This window comes from Leptodactylus fuscus, chromosome 1, assembly GCF_031893055.1.
Source record: "Leptodactylus fuscus isolate aLepFus1 chromosome 1, aLepFus1.hap2, whole genome shotgun sequence".
Classification (NCBI taxonomy): domain Eukaryota; kingdom Metazoa; phylum Chordata; class Amphibia; order Anura; family Leptodactylidae; genus Leptodactylus; species Leptodactylus fuscus.
Genome location: NC_134265.1, coordinates 334,169,921 through 334,196,888, shown reverse-complemented (window position 1 = coordinate 334,196,888; position 26,968 = coordinate 334,169,921). Strand labels below are relative to the sequence as shown.

Sequence of the window (26,968 nt, the reverse complement as noted above, 5' to 3'; positions counted from 1 at the left end):
GAGCGGACGTCATGTAGTTATGTGAGTGGATTTACACTCGTCTCCTTGTCGTGGTCGTAATAGTACCGTGAAAAATGTATTTTTTTTATTTTTTTTAACATTGTTCTTTTACATTAGCACTGGGTGATTATGACCTAAATCAAAATTTACCTTGATGACGATTAATGGCGTTTAGGTCACGCCCCTTTTACGGGATGAACCTGTGTTGGGTGAACTTCGCATGGTTCACACGTTGGTTTTGTTTGGACTGAACACGTCTGGAACAAAACTATTATACTGTATCGTGTGAACACACTTAGACGCCAGTGTCACTCACCTCTCCTGGGCTCTGGCGCAGCTCCATGTTTTCTTTGGCATTTCTGCCTGATGTCAGGGACTGAGGAGACAAGAGCCGCCACACGACTGTTAGGGCCCACTCACAGTTGCATCACACCACTCTGATGTCACTCACTGCAAACTCAACTCCACATCGGATGCGCACACTCAGTCATTTGCAATGGGGCCATTCTATATAATATCCCCTATAGCGACCATGTTGGTTGTCACCCAGTCTTCCTAGACATGGATCAGTAGATTTCTCTATTTTTCTATGGCTTTGGGTTTTGGGGGCAAATGCTTTTTAATGTCAGTTCTAAAATTCATAATCACTTTATTCTTGTTGCTGTTTGGAAGGGTTATTCCATAAGAAACACTTATCGCCTATCCATAGGTTAGTTGCTGAGGGTCTGATCGCTGGGGGTCCCGCCATTGAAGGTCTATAGGGACTGACACACTTTGATAGCTGAGCGCTGGACTCTGCTTTCTCCATTGGTCCCATAGAACCTGAAGGGAGTGGCCGCCCTTTCATTCGTATGGAAGATAGGGGACCCATAAGTCTCCTATCTCATGGGGGCTAGCAATGGTGGGGCCCCTGATGATCAGATACCTGTACATAAGTGGTAAGTATTGACTATGGAACAATTTAAATTATTATTATTATTTTTTTTTATAGATTGGAGAGATCCTGAGCTAATGCGAGAAATTGAGCAGGCCACAGGGGAAGATCTTGGATCATCCAGATGTCACAAGAAGAAAAAGAAAAAAAAGAAGAAGTATCCTAACCTGACGGATCTTAAGCAGAAAGCCAACACATCTCGCTCCCGTCTGGAGAAGAAAGTGTTTAACACGTAAGACTCTGACCACAAGTCTTAGCCAACCTGCTAAGTGCTCTGTTGTGCCAGCAAATTAAGAAACACTAATCTTTAAGAAATGGGGCTCCGGTCCTCCATTAAAGGGGTTTTCCAGGCTTAATAGTTGATGACCTATCCTTAGGATAGATCATCAATTGAAGATCTACTGGGGATCTGACACCTAACACTACTGCAGATAATTTGTTTGAAGAGGCAGTGCACCCCATTAGCTTGTTGGTCACATGGCCGAATCACAGCTCAGTCCCACTCAAGTGAATGGGCTGAGCTGTGATAGCAAGCACAGCCACTAGACAAATGTACAGCGTAATGCTTGGTAAGTAGTGAAGAGGTCACATCTCTCACCCAAACACAGTGCTGGACCTCCACCTCATCAAGTGATGGTCTATCCTAAGAGCATCTCTTGCACTGGAGGATCTAACACATCAGGGTGGTGTGGGAATGTGTAATTCTCATTTTCCCCTGTGGTGGCACTGTATGGATATTGGGTACTTGCTACTGGGCTCACTATCTGATTACAGCTTGATCATTGAGGGTCGTAACAATGACTTATCGTAGGGTGGCCTGGATAGTGGACAGCTTCTTTAATACTTAAAATATATTGCACTTGCTAAAAATCCTTGGTAATCCAGCTGGTATGGAAGTAAGAACTCTGTATTAGAGATGAGCAAGTACTATTCGAAACTCCAGTTTCGAATAGCACGCACCCATAGGAATGAATGGACGCAGCCGGCACGCAAGGGGTTAAGTAGCTTCCATTCATTCCTATGGGTGCATGCTATTCGAAACTGGAGTTTCGAATAGTTCTCGCTCATCTCTACTCTGTGTGTAGATGTAGCAGAGCTTATTTAGTCAGGTGTAGCCGGTTTTGGAAATCACGGCGTGTCCACAGTCCAGTTTTTAGCGCAAAGTGGACATGGGATTCACTAGAACCCTTTCCACTTTGCTCTGACTATAAAACTCCACAATTTTTTCTGCAGCATTTACGCCATGTGGGGCCCGGGCCTTAAAGGGGGTTCTCCCTCTAAAGGAAGTTATCCCTTATCCATAGGTTAAAGGGATAGCTTTACAAATCTGGTGGTGAAACCCTTACTGAAAACGAGAGCGGGGGACTTATGTTCTCACTTCTCAGTGGAGCAGTTGACGGACTGTTCTATTCATTTCATCAGGGGTGCCGAAGTACAGCACTTGTCTATCTGCAGTGCTCCCATTGAAATGAATGGAGCAATGCAAACGCTGCCCGACCACTGCTCCATTGAGAGTCCACCATTTGCCAGATCAATGGTGGTCTGAGCAATTGAACTACCAGTGATCTGAAAGCCATCCCCTTTATCCTATGTGTAGAGGGTAACTTGCTTTTACTAATTAAAAAAAAAAAAAACCTATAAAAAAACCCAAAAAACTGTTCTTAATGACCAATCCAGCGAGGGCATGGACACTGGCAAGATTGGCAGGGATTAGGGTGTCAGATTTTTTTTCCCCCTTGCTATAAATGTAATTTGGCACTAATGTGAAGAAACATAAGATGTCTTATGAAGTGTATATACTGAAAGCTATAGGCAAGGAATATATAAAAATGTTAATAGGAAAAAGTCTAAGGAACTGTTTTTCACACCAGTTCTGTATAAGAAAAGTGTCAGGAAACTTTTCATAAATCTATAGCGCAGGTCATACGTGACTGTGTCTAACTCTTATTCTGTCCTTACTTCTTATTTGAGTGATTTCAGTCCATTCTCCGTATACAAGCAGTGTCCGTTTACAATGAAGTCTATGGAGAGGGGAGCAGAAGATATGAGGCCATCTCTTCTCTCAGGTGAAGGCTGGTTAGTAATTCCTGATAACCCAGCTGTGTTGTGAAAGAAGACAGTCTCTCTGTTTAAAGAGCTGCTCCTCTTCCTCCCCACTCCATAGACTTCTATTGTACAAATTTGATGCTTGGCAGAAGAAGGCAAATAATTGTATACACAGGCACCTTTCTTTAATAAACTATAGAGATGGGCGAATCGGTTCAAAATGTAGTGGATTTTACCCAGACATTCCAAATTGTTCGTTTGTCAAAACCAAATCATTTTGAATTTATTTTGGACAAGCTGAAATGGTCGCTGTGACGTGCACTGTTGTAAATTATACTCTGGGGTCTCTTCAGTCCTTGGAGGCCTAGTGGAGGTGTAAAAAAATAAAAAAAAACTTATGGGGCCACACGGTGGCTCAGTGGTTAGCACTGCAGCCTTGCAGCACTGGAGTCCTGGTGTTCAAATCCTGCCAAGGGCAAAAAACCATCTGCAAGGAGTTTGTATGCTCTCCCCGTGTTTGCATGGATTTCCATCCCATATTTCAAAAAAGACATACTGATAGGGAAAAATGTACATTGTGAGCTCTATGTGGGGCTCACAATCTACATTAAAAAAAAAAAACAACTTCTGTCCATCTTCGGTTACCTCTTTTGGGCCTTCTTACGGCGCCCGGCGCTCTCCTATGATGTCATGGGCCCAGGGTCACTGCTGTGGCCTGTGATTGGGTCAAAGCGGTGACATGGAAGCGCTGAGCGTCATTCCAGTTCTCTCTGAACAAGTTTGGACCGAAACAAATCGGAGGATCGCATTGTGTAAACCAGGAACAAAACTAATCTTCAGAGGCTCCTCCATCTCTAGTAAACTATATTACAAAGGTTTTGTTTTTATCTTCATCTGCACTATAGATTTATGAAAAAAAGAATAAAACTTTAGTAGCAGACAGGCAATACGTTGTTCCTCTGTAATTCCTTCTGGATATACATGAATACATTGACAGCTGGGTCCTACCATTCATTTTATTAAAGGCCTGTGTCCTGGCAGTCTGATAGTGTGTATATGTGTGTGTTTACAGACTGTCAGTTTATTCATAAATGTCGAGGAGGAACAATGCAGATAAAACAAAACCTTGAGGATCCCAGAGCATGGCGGTTACTGCGAATTGTGGTCTTGGAATTGCCTCCAGCAATTCCGCTGTCACCCCATGCACATGCACTCTGGACTCAGTAACAGCACATGTTGTTCTCTGCCGGTGGCTTTTCTATCCTGAATATGAAGCCACGCCATACCTCAGTATACATCATAAAACATGGCGCCTGACAGCTGCTATGACAGCACATTATATGATGCAAACAGGTCTTAATTACCATGTGGACGGACATCTATAGGAGTCGCCAGACATCCATTAACAGCGCCCTGCACGGAGAACAATCCAGATTTAATTAGCTCGGGGGAATTGGAGGGAAATCATGCATCCAGCTGCGGAAGCTCTGACAAGTCATTCACGACGGGTGGAAATAAGATGTCCCGGGGCTGGCGGCTGACATGGCAGCTTCCTGGTACAGTGTGGCCTCCCCATCTGTCAAGCAGCAGCTGGCACGTGCCCCTCCATGTGCTACATCATGGATGATGGTTATCCTGAAAACACTTTGCATTACTTATTTTGTACTGATCTTTGGTCACTGTTCACACTGAAAGCTAACTTCAGGATCCTGATGTTACCATAGTGTATTATGGGAGCTAGGATAACCATTAGGGTTAGTGGCTAGTCCCATGACTGTAAAACACATACTAATTCCAGGGCAGAACCAGAAGGATTTTTATCCTTCTTTGGGTGTGAATGGAGTACAAAAAATATCACATACAGATTCTACCTTAGATTGCTACTTGTAATACTGAAGTTCACCTGTAGTGGCCGCTGCAGTAAAAATTTATAGCTGATCACAGCTCCCGATTCTGGCTTAGGAGTGTGAACAGCACATGGTGTGATCTGCAATGGTAAAATCTCTTTAAATGCATTTTGAGGAGCAGACACTGGTGGTGATTTATTAAAGGGGTTCTCAGGGCAGTCCATAAATACTTATCTGGGGCAAACACAGGGGTCCGGGCTGGTACCGTCCTCAGGTCACATAATCACAAGCAGCACCCTGGCCCCTGGGACACACTGTCTCTTCTCCATTGTCTGCCATCGCTCATGGTACAGATAACTACCTGGAAGAAGGAGACAGAGCGATCCAGATGGGGGCTCCAAATATATGATCCGAGGGTAAAACCAGCCCTCAACCCCCTGGGTTGCCCTGGAGGAGTTAAGTAATCCCAGCCTTCCTGGAGAACCCCTTCCAGACCGGCGCTCTGTGTGCTGCTCTATATAACATTGGCGGCTATGGCCTCGTAATAATTCTGCTGCGTCTTGGCAGGTCCCTCACTCCAGAAATGGAAGGACTGGCATAGACTTCAGCTCTCGCTTACCAGTATTCTGGCCTCATCTGAAATGGCTTTAAGTTACTTTTATAAACCTGGCATGGAGAGAAGTTGTATGAATCAGATCCGTCACAGAGACGGAGATTATAACGTGGGGTGCACGACTTCTGGCGATGGTGAAAGTAATAGATTTATGATGGATGTAAAAAAAAAAAACCAAAAAAAACCCCCAGACTGTATAATGACAGATATGGATGTTACGGTGTCAGTTTGCCATCTGTTCCATAAGGGACTTCCAATGGTAGTGTGAACCTGCTCTTACTGCAGCCATAATGGCGACAGTTATCAGCCAGTGACAATGGTCCCCATAGCATGGATAAGATAGTGGGCTCACTGTAAGGACATGACCACCAGGATCAATAGAGGAAGGCTTGTCGTGGAAATCGTCCAGGGGCCACAAACTCTCTGTGTACAGCAGCAGCATTGTGGATTCCTGCAGGTTTCAGGGGAGCGTACAGAGTGACCAGGACCAATAGAGGCCGCGCTGCAGTGGATTTGTTGTAGTACTCACTGCGGGATCTAGGGTTTGAACCAGGAGACCTCCCCACCAGATGTGTAACATGGTGGTCCCTGCTTGGTCACAACGCCAGTGAGTGGATTCTACTTGGACGTAAATCTTGTGCAATTGGGGGCCTAAAATTTAGCGGTTGAGTTCCTGAGTGTGAGTGAGAATATGAGCTCTGCCCTATTGATCAGTTGTAATGTCTGACCCAGTCCATCCACCCAACCTGGTGGAAATAGTGTAGAGTCCTCGGTCTCCTCTTAGGTACTAGCACTTTTACCTACATCCCAGAGATCACTTGACCACCAGGACCAATAGAGGCTTTGCTGTACGGTGGAATCAGCCTAGTTCTAGTGACAGGTAAAAATCTGTCTTGTTCTAGCAAGTACTGTCACTCTCAGGGCTGAGCTGGGTCTAGTCACTGTTAGGCCAGAGATCCTAAGGCTGCTCCTTGCATCCCATAGACTTTCCACCAGGACCAATGGAGGCATTTGGCTCAATGACAGGAAACCCAGTTGTAGCAGCTATGGTCACCATTGGGACGGAGCTAATAAGATCTAGCAATAGCCTTCTACTGCCAACATCTCCCCAATCACATGACTACCAGTATCAACTGTTGTGTCTGTAGTGTGACCATATCCGTTCCATATACCGCACTCTGACAGCAAGATCTCTGAGAAAAGAAGGCAAAATGGGTAAAAAGTGCTTCGAGGGCAGTGTGAAACCCTTGTCATAGGCATACACTGGCACAGGGGGTTGTCTGGGACTATCATATTCATTGCAGCGGCCTCTTCCCTAGTGGCTGTGCTTGGTATTGCATCTCAATCTCAATCATATGAGCACAGAACTGCAATATGGCCACTTGACCAATGGACGTGATATCACTGACCAGAGAAGAGGAAGTGGAGCTCGATATCGTCGTTGTGGATAGTCCCTGGGCTGTCCTAAATAATATACCACAGTCTTTAAAGGGGGTTTCTGCATCCAAATCATGTTTGCATTCTGATGACTTATCCAGAGGTCAGGTCATCACTATATATAATCTGTCAAGGTTAGACACCCGGACCCCGCACAGATCAGCTGCTGCAGCCTTGGTACATACTGCTAGTGGACAAGTAATAGGAATGGTGCTACCATTGACCAGGAGCGCCACTATACAGTGGATGAGGCTGCGCTCCCTGTGTACTAGCAGCTCCCGACTACAACAGCTGATCTGTGCGGGTCCAGGTGTCTGAACCCAATGGATTATATACTGATACATTATCAGCATGCAAAGATTATTTGGGTCCAGAAATCACATCTGATATTGCCAGTCCACAGCTATGTATTATACTGTACCATCGATCAGGGGGCTACAAAACGCCAGGGGTCCTATGAACGTAACCATGTCCATCAGCCGGGCAGCTCATTCCATACCCAAGCACTATGTATAAATAATTTATGTACCCAAAATCAATAGCGGCGGTGTATAAGGAAGGAGCTGCTAAATTGAATTGAGACAGGGCATCTGGAGAGTCAAATCACCGGCACGGCGTGGATAACAAGGATGGCTCGCCTTTGTCTAATAAGAGTCCTCCTTGGATGGCTGCCATTTATCTTGTAAGGTCGGTGGTAAAGAATAATGACAAAGGTGGAGTGCGCACATTAAAGCCGGAGTTCAATTTGTTTACTCCTGTTATTAAAACCTTGTTGGATTAAAACTATTTGTATTGCGGCACTTAATTTACCTAACACGTCTCATTTGTTCTGCCTCATCAGCGCGGGAGGGACGAGCGCTAATTAATGACACCGCCTCCATTTTTTTTTTTTTTTTTTTTTACCATACCTATAAACATTCTGACAGTAAAGGTAGAAGCCAAGATGTCGTCTGATATTTTTGCCTATTTTTTATTTTTTTTTTACATTTTTTTTTTTTTGCAGGGGATCCGTAAAACGAGTGATAAGCGCAATGAACCAAATGGATCAGCGGCGACACGAAAAGTTTGCAAACCAGTTTAATTACGCATTAAATTAAAAGCGTCGGGGAAGAGATAAAGCATCCAGCCGCCGTCTACATGGAAGACTTGTTTTAAGGACCTTTAAAGAAAAATTGTTGTAATATACGGATATTTTTCCCTAATGGTTATGTCTTAACTTATTTGCATAATTTGCTATATTTTATGGATTTTTTTTGGTTACAGATTTGTATGTTTTAAACGAAAATTGCATTTACTTGTTAAAAAAAAATAAATTAGATTTTTAGACTAATAAAGACTTAGGACGGCCTGCATTGTAAACGGGTCTTACGTTGAAGGGAAGAAGTTGTTCTTTTATAATTTATTTGCCACAATAAAATGTTTGCAATTTTTGGAGTTGAGTTTCAGTTACTTATATAGCACCAGCACATACTACAGCGCTGTACAGATAGGTGGGAACTGCGTGTACACATTCCATTGCAGCTGCCGCGACGGGAAGCTGTTGCAGATGCCAGGTATCCCGACGCGGCTTTCCGCTCCGGATTACGCCTAAATGAATGGGCCGGAGCCTCACGCAAGATAGGGCAGCTCGCTTCTTTTTTTCCGCTACTAGCTAGCCTATTAGCGGAAAAAAAGATCAAAAGAGCCAAACCGCCATTTTTTCACTCTTTTGCCTCTGAAAAAATTTGAATAAAAAATGATCAAAGCAAAAACAATTTCTCAAAATGGTAGAATTAAAATGTACACACGGCCCCGCAAAAAAAGACACCCTATACATCCCCGTACATGGAAGTATAAAAAAGTTACGGGTGTCAGAATTTGACTTTTAGAAAAAAAAAAAAATTGGGAAAAACCTGATGCGGCCCAGCCTCACCCAGACTTTACCTCTAGCGGCCCCTGGGGTAAATTAAGTTTGAGACCCCTGTGTTATAGCCATAAACCTGGTCTATCCTGCAGGTTACTGTGCCCAGAATCTGAGATTAAATGGCAGGAAGATAATAGTCTCATTCCTGGCTATCCCCAAACACTGCATCTACACCCGCGTAATAGAATGCAATGATGATACATTATACAAGGGAGGTTTGTTCCATAATGCCCCAACCTATAACATAAAGGACTCCACAGTGCCCGACACCCGCACACGAGCATGGGTACTAGCCAGTGGCGTAACTAGGAATGGCGCCCCCCCCCCCCCCCTCCGCATTCCTGCGTGCTCTATTATGTCCCTTAGTGGCCCCTGCACACAGTATTATGCCCCTCAGTGGCCCCTGCACACACTGTTATGTCCCTCAGTAGCCCCTGCACACAGTATTATCCCCCATAGTGGCCCCTGCACACAGTATTATGCCCCTCAGTGGCCCCTGCACACACTGTTATGTCCCTCAGTGGCCCCTGCACACACTGTTATGTCCCTCAGTGGCCCCTGCACACACTGTTATGTCCCTCAGTGGCCCCTGCACACACTGTTATGTCCCTCAGTGGCCCCTGCACACACTGTTATGTCCCTCAGTGGCCCCTGCACACACTGTTATGTCCCTCAGTGGCTCCTGCACACAGTATTATCCCCCATAGTGGCCCCTGCACACAGTATTATGCCCCTCAGTGGCCCCTGCACACAGTATTATGCCCCTCAGTGGCCCCTGCACACACTTATGTCCCTCAGTGGCCCCTGCACACACTGTTATGTCCCATAGTCTCCCCTGCACACAGTATTATCCCCCATATTGGCCCCTGCACACAGTATTATCCCCCATAGTGGCCCCTGCACACAGTATTATCCCCCATAGTCTCCCCTGCACACAGTATTATCCCCCATAGTCGCCCCTGCACACAGTATTATACCCCATAGTGGCCCCTGCACACAGTATTATCCCCCATAGTGTCCCCTGCACACAGTATTATCCCCCATAGTGTCCCCTGCACACAGTATTATCCCCCATAGTGGCCCCTGCACACAGTATTATCCCCCATAGTCTCCCCTGCACACAGTATTATCCCCCATAGTGGCCCCTGCACACACTATTATGTCCCACCAAGGACACCCATAAACAATTATGGGTCTGAAAAGACACCAGAGTATAATAATCGGAGACCCGGGGGAATAAAACCATTAAAAAAAACACTGTTGCTTACCTGTCCCCCAGCTCCGACGCTGTCTGCCTTCTTCAATGACATCAGACGTCACATGACCCAGGACGTCAGGCAACTAGGCCTGCCCGGATCGTGGAGAGGTAAGTAACAGTGTTTTTTAGTAGAGATGAGCAAACACTATTTGGAACAGCCGTTCCAAATGGCACGCTCCCATAGAAGTGACTTTGCCGGCGGCCAGTTGCTTAACCCCCCGCGTGCTTGCTACGTCCATTCATTTTTATGGGAACATGCTATTTGGAACGGCTGTTCCGAATAGTGTTCACTCATCTCTATTTTTTATGTTTCTTACCTCTCCCGGGCCTCCGATCATTATACTTGGGGGTCTGAAAAGATCTCCGAGTATAATAATAGTCTGAGGTGGGGCCCGCGGTGTCACTTACCGATCTTGGGCCAGCCAGGATCGGTAAGTAAGTAGGGCCCGTTACCGGTTGGAGTAACTTCAGCCAGTAACGGCCTATTAAAAAAAAACACAGTGGTAGTGGCTGTCACCGGGCCCCCTAATGTCCCGGGCCCTGTGGCAGCTGCCTCTGTTGCTACGGCAGTAGTTACGCCCCTGACACTAGCCTTACTTTAGAGGTGCATTGAACGCGTTCATCTGTACTGCTAGAGGATTGCATTGCAGTTACTGGTACCCCAAAAGTGAGCTACATCCATCACTCTGCTCCATGCATCCTCTCTGTTTCGGGGGCTTGGCACTTGGCGCCTGGAGCAGAGTGGTGAGTGATGGATGTAGCTCAGTGCTCGCTCCCAGGACACCAGTAACTGCAATGAGAACCATCAATACTGACAGAAGCACTCAATGCACCTCTAAAGTAAGGATGGTGCCCGCAGCCAGGGGTGAACCTGCCCTTTTTGCCGCCCGAGGCGGACGACAGAAAGCCACACCCCCACACCCCCCATCCCGGAGGAAGGGGCATGGTGGCGTGAAGGGGGCGGGGCGAAGGGGCGGGGCTTAGCGGCGTTCGCAGGCAGAGAGAGGACCTGCTCTCTGCCTGAGCGTGAGGGGAGGCCACTGCTCCAGCGGCCTCCTCAATCCACCGCTCGGTGCTAAGCCAGTCCTGGACTGGCTTAGGTAAGCAAAAATGCCGCCCTCCCTAGGGCCCTGGCATAGCGCCGCCTGAAGCGGTCGCTTCAGGTCGCCTCATGGGAGGTGCGGCGCTGCCCGCAGCCATATGTGGGTACCCATGCTGGGGGCATTGAGGACCTGCATGCAGTGCAGCATATAATACAGACCATTGGTATGCTGCATGGGGTACATTTACTGCAGAGGATCTAGAGGACAAGTCAATGGTGGGATCTCCCAGCTTACAGGCAAATGGGAACCTAAAAGTCTCCCTTCATCTTTTATGTGAATGAAGACGCAGTGTGCTTGTGTGACTGACGTTCCATTCACTTCTAGGGGTCTCCACTGGTGCTCATTTTCTATCAGGGAAACTAGCAATGTGTTTCCCTACAAGCTGCCACTGCAAAAATCTCCTGAAATTGGATATTTTTTGAGGGTTTTTGTGGCACCACACCTGCTAGTATTGCCGCAGGTTTCCCACTGCTTTCAACTTTTGCAGAAACCTTCCTTGAGCTGTAAACCCTCAGGACAAGTCATTTTCCGCTGTGCAGGCCGCGTCGCAGGAGATGTAAATGACTCCGGGCAAACCTGCAAGAAACCGGAAAAAATATCAGAAAATAAATGTATATTCTGCCGGCTGTTTAATTTATGAAAATAAATTCATTAGAAATGATCGTCCTAAAAAATGTACTAATTAGATGAGGGACATTAAGCGCCTGGATTTTCCCAATTGCTTCATTCCGGTTTCCCCCCTAAATCCTTAATTTACATAATTACAAGGTAATGTTTGGCCGGCATAGCCCATTGCTTTCATTTATCCATCCGGCCATTAGAGGATTTTGCTTATATCACTAGACTGTAAAATATTTATGTAAACGACAAAATCAATTTGTATTTGTCATGGGCGCGGATAGGTCCTCAGCAAACATCCCGGCTGGTAGACGTGTCGATGGCAGATACGTCTCCTGTATAGGCCAGGTTCACACAAGGACTTTCAATGGGACTATATACAAAAAGGGGATCCTATAAGATGACAGAAACATGGCGGTGTCCAGAAACAGCGCCACCCTTATCTAGAGGCAATATTTGGTACTACAGCGGTCAGCTGAATAATTGCAGATCATGGACTATACGCATGTATGGGTGCATTCATGTATACACGCCGCCTCCATTACTGTATAGTTTTCCAAAAAAGCCAGAAGGCTACTGATGCCAGAGGGAGGCATAGGCATCCATACGGTGTTGAAGGCACTTGTTCAAGTCTGCAAAGAGTCAGACAGGAAAACTGTGCAAGTAACAGGGCTGACTGATGCCCCAAATACAAGAGCATGTCCCAAAGAAATTTATGGTGTCCATGCAGTGTCCTCTGGCTTTTCTGCACCACACTGGAGGGAAACGTTGTCATTATGTGAGTGGACCCTAAAGCTTTAAGGGCACAGGGCTGGGATGGTTAGGGTCACACCAGAGTACATTGTGAATAGCTTCATGTGGTGACTGGACGAGGTCCTAGTGGTGTAACTATAGGGGATGCTAATGCCCCTGGGCCCGGGAGTATAAGGAGGATGAAAGGCATCTCTAAATAAGGAGACACCAGTATTATGGATAGCATGTGGTAAGTAGGGACCGCTATGAATTTGGCATTGGGGCCCAGGAACTACAGCCCAAGAAAGAAATTGCGGCCCCACTGCCCAAGTGTTTCTAAGTTACATAAATGGCGCTGATCTCCATTCCGCCGTCCGGGCTTATGAAGAGGCCGGAGCCAGAACCTCTACAGGAGTCAGTCATGTCCTTCACCAATCGGGCCTTTATTTAGACTAGCGTACAAAATGCCAATTTTATTAAATCTGTCCCAATCTCCGTACAGAGCTGTAGAATATGTGAGCGCTATATAAAAAGACTCCAAAAAGTCCCAATGTACGCCAAATAATCTACTAATGGGGAAAAGAGACTATGGGGCACATTTATTAAGTCTATTAAATCTGACGACGGGCGATCTCCTTCCTGGCTTACTTCCAGCTCAGCACTCCTTTCTTCCACCATCTTCCTGACCATAACATTACTTACAGGGATGGGATTTGTATCCCGTGTCAAAGTCATAGTCTCTGACCCATTCATGTGTATCTATACAGATTGCAGGGCTGCCTACTTGATTTACACACCTGGAGGCAATAGATGAGGCCGACACAGACTAAATACACTAACTAGAGGGGAGGGGTCCGCACACTGGTTAGCATTGTCAGATCTTATCCTATATTCACATGGCCATGTCAAGTGACTGCTATTTGGTCACTGTCTGTGAATGAGAACTACCATGGCCTCATGCTCGATTTTTGTCTCCTCCATACACTGTAATGTATCCGTGCCCCTGGGGTGCAAAATGGGCGTGAAAAAAGGACTGCTGGTTTCTCCCACGGTAGTGTGAATATAGGCCTAGGCCATAGTCCTATGACTCCGTTACATTTATTCAGACAGTGTTTTGTACGCCAGTGTTAATAAAGGCCGAACTGGTGCGGGGTACGGCTGATATAGGAAAAGGCTTTGGCCTTCATGTGCCAGAATGGAGATCTGTAGCAACGAGGAACCTGCATAGATTTCCATTATAACTGGTGTGAGTTATAATAAATATGCTGGGCCCGATCCACCATGTTGACTGCACTGCTCCATCCACATTTGCGCAATGCGTCAAGCGAGATGAGGAACTTTCCACACCAGAAAACAGGCGTCGAAGATTGATAATGGTAGGTTCACACTGGGTTTTTTGGACTGAATTTTGATGCAGGAAGCCACCTCAGAATCCGGACCAAAAAACGCCTCCCGCGGCTAGCCACAACTGGAGGCCGGTGGAGGCATTCCACTCCAGATTAGGCCCAAATGAATAGGTCTAGTCGGGAGGGAGTGTCACGCCGCAGATTCCACTGATGATTCAGCCGCGGAACCCGCGGCAGGATAGAGCAGCTTGCTTTTTTTTCCACGAGCGTGAAGAAACCCCTTGAGGAAAGCAGAAGTGAACGGCTACCTATGAAGTCAATGGGAGGCATCAAAATCTTTACCCTAAGTTCTTCCGACTGCCCGGGTGTGGAACATATTTTCCTGATTGAACTCACCTGCATGAATAGAATTCAAAGCAATATAGTGAGCTATGACAATATAGTGAGCTCCTGTATGGGGGGACCGGGTCGCTACTGTAAGAAGCCTCTCCACTTTTTGCTATTTCAGTACTGAAGTGATCTGGCTGTTCAGGAGTTCAGTGCACCATAACTCGCTGTATTACAGTGAAATCCATTCACACATCCAAAGTTCAGTCCTGGACACTGGACCTGCTCACGCATCATGTTTCCTGGAAGCGATTCAGTCATGTGAATACCGCCTTAGTGGCCATGACCGGATTTCATCCACGAAACTTGATCCATGTGGTGACCATATTAATAGGCTGAACACTATGAGGGACTCCTATCATTATAGATATGTGTGATACCTCCCAGTGAAGTATTGCCCCGTAGTGACTACAGGACTGGACAGTATTTTGTAGTAATGCACTGACACTAGTATCATACATAACTATAATGTTAGGAGTCGCTCTCCTGGCTTAATGTTAAAGGGGTTGTCCAGGATAACTCAGTTTTGGCAAAGAGGCTGGGAAAGGTGGAAAAAAAACATACTTACCTGTCCCCAATTGGTGATCCATTGTGTTCCACCGAGGTCCGGTCCTGCTGCTCCAGAGTCTGGTTTTGGCGGAAGTCCTCGTCACACGCGATCGCTGAGGCCATTCAGCAAACTAAGAAACCAGGAGGTCACTTCCATACGTCACCTTTCCTTAGGCCTCAGTGGTCACGTGCGGTAAGGACTTCTGCCAAAACAAGACCCCGGGATATCCTGGACAAACCCTTTAAGACAAGTAAATACAAACCAAGTTTCATGGATGAAATACAGTCATGTGCATGGCCACTTAGTTCTTCCTTTATAGTTCCCATTCATTTGAATCAACTCGTGGATCAAAAAACAAACAAACACAAAAAAAACACCGAAAACTCTGCACCACAAAAAGCAACAAAAACTCAACATGTGATTATAGCCTTAAAAAAAAATATGTTCTTTAAAGTGAAAGAAATGTTTCCTTGGTAAAAAAAACAAACAAACCAAACAAACTAAAAAACTGCAGTACTTTGTTATGTGTTATTAACCGCTCTGTCTGAATCCACTCTTATTCCGTATTCTTGCTCCATCTGCTATAGTAGCTGAAGATTATTGGTGACAGACATCTGTCCGCCACCACGTGGACTAAACTACAGATATTGTGTATAAAATACTAAACTGCACTGGATGTGCTGCAACAAGTAACACTGTATTCTGCTGCCTGGTGTAGTACTGTATATGTGACTAACCCTGCACTGTCCATGGTGCTGAATGATGACTGAGCTCAATCCCATGCAGTGTATACAGTATATACCTGAGATTCTCTACTTGTTTCCAAATGGTGGAGCATGTTGTCATGTAATTGTATATAGGCAAGAACATAGGGGTGTAACAAGTAACCATGGGCTCCATAGCAAATCTTGCAATTGGGCCTCTCTACCATGACCATCTTAAGCAGCTGGGATAGTGATACAGTGATGTCACAGTACAGGGATAATACACAGTGATGTCACAGTACAGGGATAATACACACAGTGATGTCACAGTACAGGGATAATATACACAGTGATGTCACAGTACAGGGATAATACACACAGTGATGTCACAGTACAGAGATAATACACACAGTGATGTCACAGTACAGGGATAATACACACAGTGATGTCACAGTACAGAGATAATACACACCATGATGTCACAGTACAGAGATAATACACACAGTGATGTCACAGTACAGGGATAATACACACAGTGATGTCACAGTACAGGATAATACACAGAGTGATGTCACAGTACAGAGATAATACACACCATGATGTCACAGTACAGGGATAATACACACAGTGATGTCACAGTACAGAGATAATACACACAGTGATGTCACAGTACAGAGATAATACACACAGTGATGTCACAGTACAGGATAATACACACAGTGATGTCACAGTACAGAGATAATACACACAGTGATGTCACAGTACAGGGATAATACACACAGTGATGTCACAGTACAGGGATAATACACACAGTGATGTCACAGTACAGGGATAATACACACAGTGATGTCACAGTACAGAGATAATACACACAGTGATGTCACAGTACAGAGATAATACACACAGTGATGTCACAGTACAGAGATAATACACACAGTGATGTCACAGTACAGGGATAATACACACAGTGATGTCACAGTACAGGGATAATACACACAGTGATGTCACAGTACAGGATAATACACACAGTGATGTCACAGTACAGAGATAATACACACAGTGATGTCACAGTACAGGGATAATACACACAGTGATGTCACAGTACAGGGATAATACACACAGTGATGTCACAGTACAGGGATAATACACACAGTGATGTCACAGTACAGGGATAATACACACAGTGATGTCACAGTACAGGGATAATACACACAGTGATGTCACAGTACAGGATAATACACACAGTGATGTCACAGTACAGGGATAATACACACAGTGATGTCACAGTACAGGATAATACACACAGTGATGTCACAGTACAGAGATAATACACACCATGATGTCACAGTACAGGGATAATACACACAGTGATGTCACAGTACAGGGATAATACACACAGTGATGTCACAGTACAGGATAATACACACAGTGATGTCACAGTACAGAGATAATACACACCATGATGTCACAGTACAGGGATAATACACACAGTGATGTCACAGTACAGAGATAATACACACAGTGATGTCACAGTACAGGGATAATACACACAGTGATGTCACAGTACAGGGATAATACACACAGTGATGTCACAGTACAGGGATAATACACACAGTGATGTCACAGTACAGAGATAATACACACAGTGATGTCACAGTACAGATATAATACACACAGTGATGTCACAGTGCAGGGATAATATACACAGTGATGTCACAGTACAGGGATAATACACACAGTGATGTCACAGTACAGAGATAATACACACAGTGATGTCACAGTACAGAGATAATACACACAGTGATGTCACAGTACAGGATAATACACACAGTGATGTCACAGTACAGGGATAATACACACAGTGATGTCACAGTACAGGATAATACACACAGTGATGTCACAGTACAGAGATAATACACACAGTGATGTCACAGTACAGAGATAATACACACCATGATGTCACAGTACAGGGATAATACACACAGTGATGTCACAGTACAGGGATAATACACACAGTGATGTCACAGTACAGGATAATACACACAGTGATGTCACAGTACAGAGATAATACACACCATGATGTCACAGTACAGGGATAATACACACAGTGATGTCACAGTACAGAGATAATACACACAGTGATGTCACAGTACAGGGATAATACACACAGTGATGTCACAGTACAGGGATAATACACACAGTGATGTCACAGTACAGGGATAATACACACAGTGATGTCACAGTACAGAGATAATACACACAGTGATGTCACAGTACAGATATAATACACACAGTGATGTCACAGTGCAGGGATAATATACACAGTGATGTCACAGTACAGGGATAATACACACAGTGATGTCACAGTACAGAGATAATACACACAGTGATGTCACAGTACAGAGATAATACACACAGTGATGTCACAGTACAGGAATAATATATACAGTAATGTCACAGTACAGAGATAATACACACAGTGATGTCACAGTACAGGGATAATACACACAGTGATGTCACAGTACAGAGATAATACACACAGTGATGTCACAGTACAGAGATAATACACACAGTGATGTCACAGTACAGGAATAATATATACAATAATGTCACAGTACAGGGATAATACACACAGTGATGTCACAGTACAGAGATAATACACACAGTGATGTCACAGTACAGGAATAATATATACAGTAATGTCACAGTACAGGTATATAATATACATAATGATGTCACTGTGCTAGTTATGCCCTTGCAAGGCCTTCTCTGGTCATGTGTGAGTTCCTATGTAATTGTAGTGCTGCCTATTAGTAAGTTGAGGTGCGTAGTCTGAGAACAACAGTTGCAGACCAGATATATATGGACAGGCCTTCCAGTTGCTTTTAGGGCGTATTTACACCTGGCAGATTTGTTGAAGAACTTTCTGTGACTTTCTCACTCATCCAAATATGACTTTCAAAAATACAACCCCAATAAACCCCCTTCAGATGAATGAAACTGATTATCAGTCACAGACATTTCTGCAAGAAACACATGACTATATCCTAAAGGTTGTAAGTAATATTGTAAGCGGGGGCACTGGGGCTGCTCCCAACCATCTAGTTATAAGCGGGGGCTGTCAGGGGCTGTGGGACTTATGTCTTCAGACACAGAAGAGCTGAGTGCACTGGTCTCATCCACTCCCTGTTTCACCCTCCAGTCCCTGTCTCTGTAGCTGGGCAGCAGGCAGGGGGGCAATGTAGTGATGTCACTAAACCGTACCGTAGTCACTGCTATCAGGACCTGGAGTGCACTGCACGGGAGCGGGGTGAGGTGAGTATGGGGTTTTATTTTTTTATTTTTGTGCATTTTTCTGTGAATGGCACCAGGAGGGGAAATACATATACTATGGGGGCCACAATAAAGGGGGCATTTTACTGTGTGACTTTGAGGACCATATTAAAGGGGGACATACTGTGGGAACTTTAATGATCAGTGCATTACATTATGGTGACTTCAAGGGGCCATTATACTATGGAGGCCATATAATAGGGGCCATTATACTGTAGAGGCCATATAATAAGGGCCATTATACTATGGTGGCCATATAATCGGGGCCATTATACTATGGAGGCCATATAATAGGGGCCATTATACTATGGAGGCCATATAATAGGGGCCATTATACTATGGAGGCCATATAATAGGGGCCATTATACTGTAGAGGCCATATAATAAGGGCCATTATACTATGGTGGCCATATAATCGGGGCCATTATACTATGGAGGCCATATAATAGGGGCCATTATACTATGGAGGCCATATAATAGGGGCCATTATACTATGGAGGCCATATAATAAGGGCCATTATACTGTAGAGGCCATATAATAGGGGCCATTATACTATGGAGGCCATATAATAGGGGCCATTATACTATGGAGGCCATATAATAGGGGCCATTATACTGTAGAGGCCATATAATAGGGGCCATTATACTGTAGAGGCCATATAATAGGGGCCATTATACTATGGAGGCCATATAATAGGGGCCATTATACTGTAGAGGCCATATAATAGGGTCCATTATACTATGGACGCCATATAATAGGGGCCATTATACTATGGAGGCCATATAATAAGGGCCATTATACTATGGAGGCCATATAATAGGGGCCATTATACTGTAGAGGCCATATAATAGGGGCCATTATACTGTAGAGGCCATATAATAGGGGCCATTATACTATGGAGGCCATATAATAGGGGCCATTATACTGTAGAGGCCATATAATAGGGTCCATTATACTATGGAGGCCATATAATAGGGGCCATTATACTATGGAGGCCATATAATAGCGGCCATTATACTATGGAGGCCATATAATAGGGGCCATTATACTGTAGAGGCCATATAATAGGGTCCATTATACTATGGAGGCCATATAATAGGGGCCATTATACTATGGAGGCCATATAATAAGGGCCATTATACTATGGAGGCCATATAATAGGGGCCATTATACTGTAGAGGCCATATAATAGGGGCCATTATACTGTAGAGGCCATATAATAGGGGCCATTATACTATGGAGGCCATATAATAGGGGCCATTATACTGTAGAGGCCATATAATAGGGTCCATTATACTATGGAGGCCATATAATAGGGGCCATTATACTATGGAGGCCATATAATAGGGGCCATTATACTATGGAGGCCATATAATAGGGGCCATTATACTATGGAGGCCATATAATAGGGGCCATTATACTGTGGGGACCATATTAAATGGGGGCATACTATGGTGGCTTTAATGAGTTGAGCATTATATTGTGGTGACTACAGGTGACATTGTACTAAGTGGGGACACAAGGAGCATGACACTTTGTAGGGGTCACTAAATGCAAGTTATAGTGTGTGGGGGAACAAAGGGACGTGGTTGGAAATGGGCAGAACCAAAGGGGTTCAGCGGCTGCGCACATCCCATTCAAAGCTCATGGAGACTCATAGGTCTGCAGGGGAGCTGTATACACTGATCTAGGGAATATTTTTTACATTTTAGATCCATTAGGGGAATACAAACCCAAACTGGTGCCAAGGATCTATTTGGTAGGATTCTAACCTGCCTGATCCTATGCAGTTCCTGCCATCTGCACAGAAATAACATGCATACTTAGCCAAGCTACACATGTAATTGCAGGGGATGAACTGGCTGCTCTTTACTTCCACTTTTAACTATTTTTTTTATTATTATTTCTTATCTGAAATAAAAAAATATTCAGAAAAAAAATATCAGATTTTCCATTTGTAAACAATGAGATGAATGGATTTGTCAGGTTTGCAGTGACTGCTTCACTGGTATCTCTACAGCACCACCTGCCGGCCGCTCTCAGTAATTACACTCTGCTATCTGCTGCATTTTCTGCTCTATCCTCCCCAGATCTCTGCTGCCATTTACATTGCAAGACATCAATGTCTGTGGAAAGATGTAATTTCCCTGTCAGAAATTATAACTTGCTCACGCTTCAAGTGTCAGCAGCCGCAGTAAAGGTTGTCAAAAATGCTCACTCAAGGAAGCCAACAAGAGGAAGGAGCTAATGGGATTAGAGAGATATCATTTAATACTGTCAGACAGATGCTGGAGTGCAGGGTAAACTGCTGCCAGCCTGGGGGTGCAGGGCCAGCCTAAGTAGCCTGCCACGGTTAACCCCTGAGATGCTGATGCCTTCCTTATTCTGCAGGGGAACCCTGACAATTACTACTGCTATAGATACTGTCTCCTGCACTGCTGGTCTCACCTGGGGGGCGCTGTGTGATGTCTGGGGTATTAGTGCACCCCTAACAGACCCTGCACAGGGAGGTCACCAGGTGTGAACAGTATGCCAGTATGGCTGGTGCTTCTGGTTAGTATTACTATTAATACTGGCATCAGGATAGGCAGGGCCCTGGGCATGGTGGAAATACTGCTGGTGTGAACATTACTCAACTAGACTAGTAATAGTGAAGGTAACCATATAAGTGCTGGTGTGAACATTGCTCATCTAGACTATCAATGGTAAAAGTAACCATATCACTCACTGCTTGTGTGAACATTGCTCTAAACTAGTAATACTGAAGGTAAGCATACCACTGATGGTGAGAATAATCGTCATCTTTATTTTACATACGTATAGTAAGCACTATTGGTGATAACTATGCATGTAGACTAGTAGTAGCTGCAGGTGTGAATTATTCACATACACTAATAATACTAGTGATATTCCATGTAGTATCCATGTGCACTAATAATACTAGTGATATTCTATGTAGTATCCATGTGCACTAGTAATACTGGTGATATCCATAGCACTAATTCCATGTAGTATCCATGTGCACTAGTAATACTAGTGATATTCCATGTAGTGTCCATGTGCACTAGTAATACTAGTGATATTCCATGTAGTATCCATGTGCACTAATAATACTAGTGATATTCTATGTAGTATCCATGTGCACTAGTAATACTGGTGATATCCATAGCACTAATTCCATGTAGTATCCATGTGCACTAGTAATACTAGTGATATTCCATGTAGTATCCATGTGCACTAGTAATATTAGTGATATTCCATGTAGTATTCATGTGCACTAGTAATACTAGTGATATTCTATGTAGTATCCATGTGCACTAGTAATACTAGTGATATTCCATGTAGTGTCCATGTGCACTAGTAATACTAGTGATATTCCATGTAGTATCCATGTGCACTAGTAATACTAGTGATATTCCATGTAGTATCCATGTGCACTAGTAATATTAGTGATATTCCATGTAGTATTCATGTGCACTAGTAATACTAGTGATATTCCATGTAGTATTCATGTGCACTAATAATACTAGTGATATTCTATGTAGTATCCATGTGCACTAGTAATACTGGTGATATCCATAGCACTAATTCCATGTAGTATCCATGTGCACTAGTAATACTAGTGATATTCCATGTAGTATCCATGTGCACTAGTAATATTAGTGATATTCCATGTAGTATTCATGTGCACTAGTAATACTAGTGATATTCCATGTAGTATCCATGTGCACTAGTAATACTAGTGATATTCCATGTAGTGTCCATGTGCACTAGTAATACTAGTGATATTCCATGTAGTATCCATGTGCACTAGTAATACTAGTGATATTCCATGTAGTATCCATGTGCACTAGTAATACTAGTGATATTCCATGTAGTATCCATGTGCACTAGTAATACTAGTGATATTCCATGTAGTATCCATGTGCACTAGTAATATTAGTGATATTCCATGTAGTATTCATGTGCACTAGTAATATTAGTGATATTCTATGTATTATCCATGTGCACTAGTAATACGGTACTAGTGATATTCCATGTAGTATTCATGTGCACTAGTAATACTGGTGATATCCATAGCACTAATTCCATGTAGTATCCATGTGCACTAGTAATACTAGTGATATTCCATGTAGTATCCATGTGCACTAATAATACTAGTGATATTCCATGTAGTATCCATGTGCACTAGTAATACTAGTGATATTCCATGTAGTATCCATGTGCACTAGTAATATTAGTGATATTCCATGTAGTATCCATGTGCACTAGTAATACTAGTGATATTCCATGTAGTGTCCATGTGCACTAGTAATACTAGTGATATTCCATGTAGTATCCATGTGCACTAGTAATACTAGTGATATTTCATGTAGTATCCATGTGCACTAGTAATATTAGTGATATTCCATGTAGTATCCATGTGCACTAGTAATATTAGTGATATTCCATGTATTATCCATGTGCACTAGTAATATTAGTGATATTCCATGTAGTATCCATGTGCACTAGTAATACTAGTGATATTCCATGTAGTGTCCATGTGCACTAGTAATACTAGTGATACTCCATGTAGTATCCATGTGCACTAGTAATACTAGTGATATTTCATGTAGTATCCATGTGCACTAGTAATATTAGTGATATTCCATGTAGTATCCATGTGCACTAGTAATATTAGTGATATTCCATGTATTATCCATGTGCACTAGTAATACGGTACTAGTGATATTCCATGTAGTATTCATGTGCACTAGTAATACTGGTGATATCCATAGCACTAATTCCATGTAGTATCCATGTGCACTAGTAATACTAGTGATATTCCATGTAGTATCCATGTGCACTAATAATACTAGTGATATTCCATGTAGTATCCATGTGCACTAGTAATACTGGTGATATCCATAGCACTAATTCCATGTAGTATCCATGTGCACTAGTAATATTAGTGATATTCCATGTAGTATTCATGTGCACTAATAATACTAGTGATATTTCATGTAGTATCCATATGTACTAGAAATACTAGTGATATTCCATGTAGTATCCATGTGCACTAGTAATACTAGTGATATTCCATGTAGTATCCATGTGCACTAGTAATATTAGTGATATTCCATGTAGTATCCATGTGCACTAGAAATACCAGTGATATTCCATGTAGTATCCATGTGCACTAGTAATACTAGTGATATTCCATGTAGTATCCATGTGCACTAGTATTACTAGTGATATACCATGTAGTATCTATGTACACTAATAGTACACATATAGCTGCAGTAGAGATCTGTTGATATATATATATATATATATATATATATATATATATATATATATATATATATATATGACTAGTAATACTAGTCACCCTGTACCTGATTGTGTGATTTGCTAATGCAGACTAGTATTTGATACAATTGATCTATCGATATTGAGGTATAGTAATAATCTCTGTACACATTGATATGTAGTTTATTAATATTGGTAGTCACCATATCACTGCTTGTGTGAACCATCCGTATATCCTGCTAGTAATCCTATATCTGATTGTATTATCTAATTAACTAATTAATAGTAATGGGGCACACATGTAATACCACTAACCATGTGACCTTCTTAGGTAGACTTGTAATACTGGTGTGAACAACCTGTAGGAACCGTTTCAGTGTTTGCTAACTAGTTTCTGTATATTAGTAACCAAAAACCCGACCGTGTGAATTACACCTGTACACTAATTGTAGATGAGTAATACTTATAACTATACTATACTGTACTGTACTACACTACACTATACAGTACTATACTGTACTGTACTACACTACACTATACAGTACTATACTGTACTGTACTACACTACACTACACTATACTATACAACTCTGCACTACAGTACACTATACAACACTACACTACACTATACTGTACTACACTACACTGTACTACACTACACTATACTACACTGCACTATACTACACTACACTACACTACACTACACTACACTACACTATACTATACTATACTGTAGTAAACGTGTTACCACTATTGGTGAACATTTGTCACGTATAATAGCAATAACCATATCACTGCCAGTGTCACCATTGCTCCGGCTATATACACCAGTATTGCTCTTGACACTTGCCGACAACCGACTACATCGGTTATAACACTACAGAAGCGATCCCCGCCAATTATAATCGATGTATAATTATAGTCAATGTGTCCTCTCCATGATCGATGTGAGCAAAAATACCTGGGAAATATGAAATCTAATAAAAACTTTCCGTAAAACCCTGTGAACTAACAGCATCCAATACGTGTCTGTCGCAGGATGTCGCAGCGCCTTGTCCCTGCCTTAGTTTTTACTGTTTGTCCTTGTTTTATAGGAATTCTATTAGAATATTATTCTTTTTAGATCCCAGATCTGGTTCACTCTACATCGGATCGATAAGTCGTGTAAAGATCAATAAAATAAATCTAATCTGAGAAGATAATGTTGGACAAAAATGTAACAGACGGTAATAGCTTGTTTTGTATCAATTATACAGGTGGAAATAACAAAAATGATATTTTTGAATATTATTTTTAAGAAATATATTACGAAAATAATGTCTATTTATGTTTTTATTTTAGACATAGATTTAAATATCATGTATCATATAGTATGTATTGTACATGATAAAATATTTTACTGACCGACATTTTACACTGCTGAATGGGCTTGTTTTCTTTTTCATTTTTTTAAAAAACTTTTAACAATTTAGTGACGTATTATATTTTTTATTATTATTATATGTATTATTATTATTATTATTATTTTTATTATTATATTTATTATTCCATTACTATTTGTTATTTTTATAGACAATGCTATTATTATATTTCTATCTGATTATTTATATTATTTTACTACTATAGTAATGATGGTTATTATTATTATTATTATTATTATTGTTGTTGTTTTAATATTATGGATAATAATAATAATAATAATAATAATAATAATAATAATAATAATAATAAAAAATATTGTTGGCACTAATAGAAATAATATGATTAATAATAGTATTATAATAGAATAGTAAAGAATAGTAATAACCAGAAAAATAAAATGTTTTAAATTAATAAAACAATCATTATTATGTAGTTATATAACTGAAATAAAGTATTATTGATGGAAACAATAATAATAATAATAATAATAATAATAATAAATATGCATAGTGATAATAATAATAATTAATAATAATAATAATAATAATAATAATAATAATAATAATAATGCATAATAATAATAATAATAATAATAATAATAATAAGAATAACAATAATAATAGTAAGAAGAGCCAAAGAGAAGATGTATTTATATTCCAGTTTATTGTTCAATGTCTCAGCAAAGTGCTTGAAATCTTCTCTATATAATAACTTCCTATTGTCAGACAATTAAAATATAAAAAAATTAAACATCATCAACAATTATTTACACAAATAAACAAAATGTAAAATTACAATAAAATAACAGCAGTTAGACTGGAATAATAATTACATTTGTCACCATTCACTTCCTAGGAAAATCTGCAGAACAATCCAGACAGAAATTCTAGAAAGGGATTTTTTTTTTTTACATTTTTTTTTCTTTTAAATCAAATTTTTCCAATGCATAAATTCTCTGTATATTGTATATCGTGATATCACGAACGGAAGGTTCATTGTATATTTCAACAATGCAGAGTATTACATACAGCCACTTCCTAAACTCCTATTTACCCTGAGAGGAAAATGGGCACAGAATAGAAAACATTTTTTTTTTCAATTTTTTTTTTATATAAAAAAAGTCCCCAAAATGTAAACAAAACGTTATTTACACCAATAAATACAGGAAAAATCTATTTAAAAGAATAAGTGACATCTCAACTATTTCTAAGACAGTAGCCTCAAGTGACCTTGCATCAAATGTCTTGAGGATTGTATGAATACAGTTACAGATGATGTGTCCATGAGGAAAGATGGCGACCTGGTAATTTTTGGGATAGAAAAATAGTTAAAAAAAACAGCAGAAAAAAAAATCATAAATGCAAACACAAATAAAAACTAAATAAAAATAGAAAAAAAACATGAAAAAAATGAAAATAATAAACCTGAAAACAAAACCCAAAT

The 26,968-nt window shown here is 41.9% G+C and overlaps 1 protein-coding gene across 2 annotated transcripts in view; it reads left to right on the top strand.

Annotated features, from left to right (window-relative positions):
- The window catches only part of UVSSA (UV stimulated scaffold protein A), a 67,365-nt gene extending 59,085 nt beyond the window's left edge, over positions 1–8,280 (top strand). For both annotated transcript variants that reach the window (XM_075261122.1, XM_075261124.1), the window contains exons 13-14: positions 992–1,166; positions 7,881–8,280. In XM_075261122.1, the coding sequence (XP_075117223.1) occupies positions 992–1,166; positions 7,881–7,974 (269 nt within the window). In that variant the 3' untranslated portion in view covers positions 7,975–8,280. The remainder of the gene's footprint in view (positions 1–991; positions 1,167–7,880) is intronic.
- Positions 8,281–26,968: the final 18,688 nt, after the last annotated feature.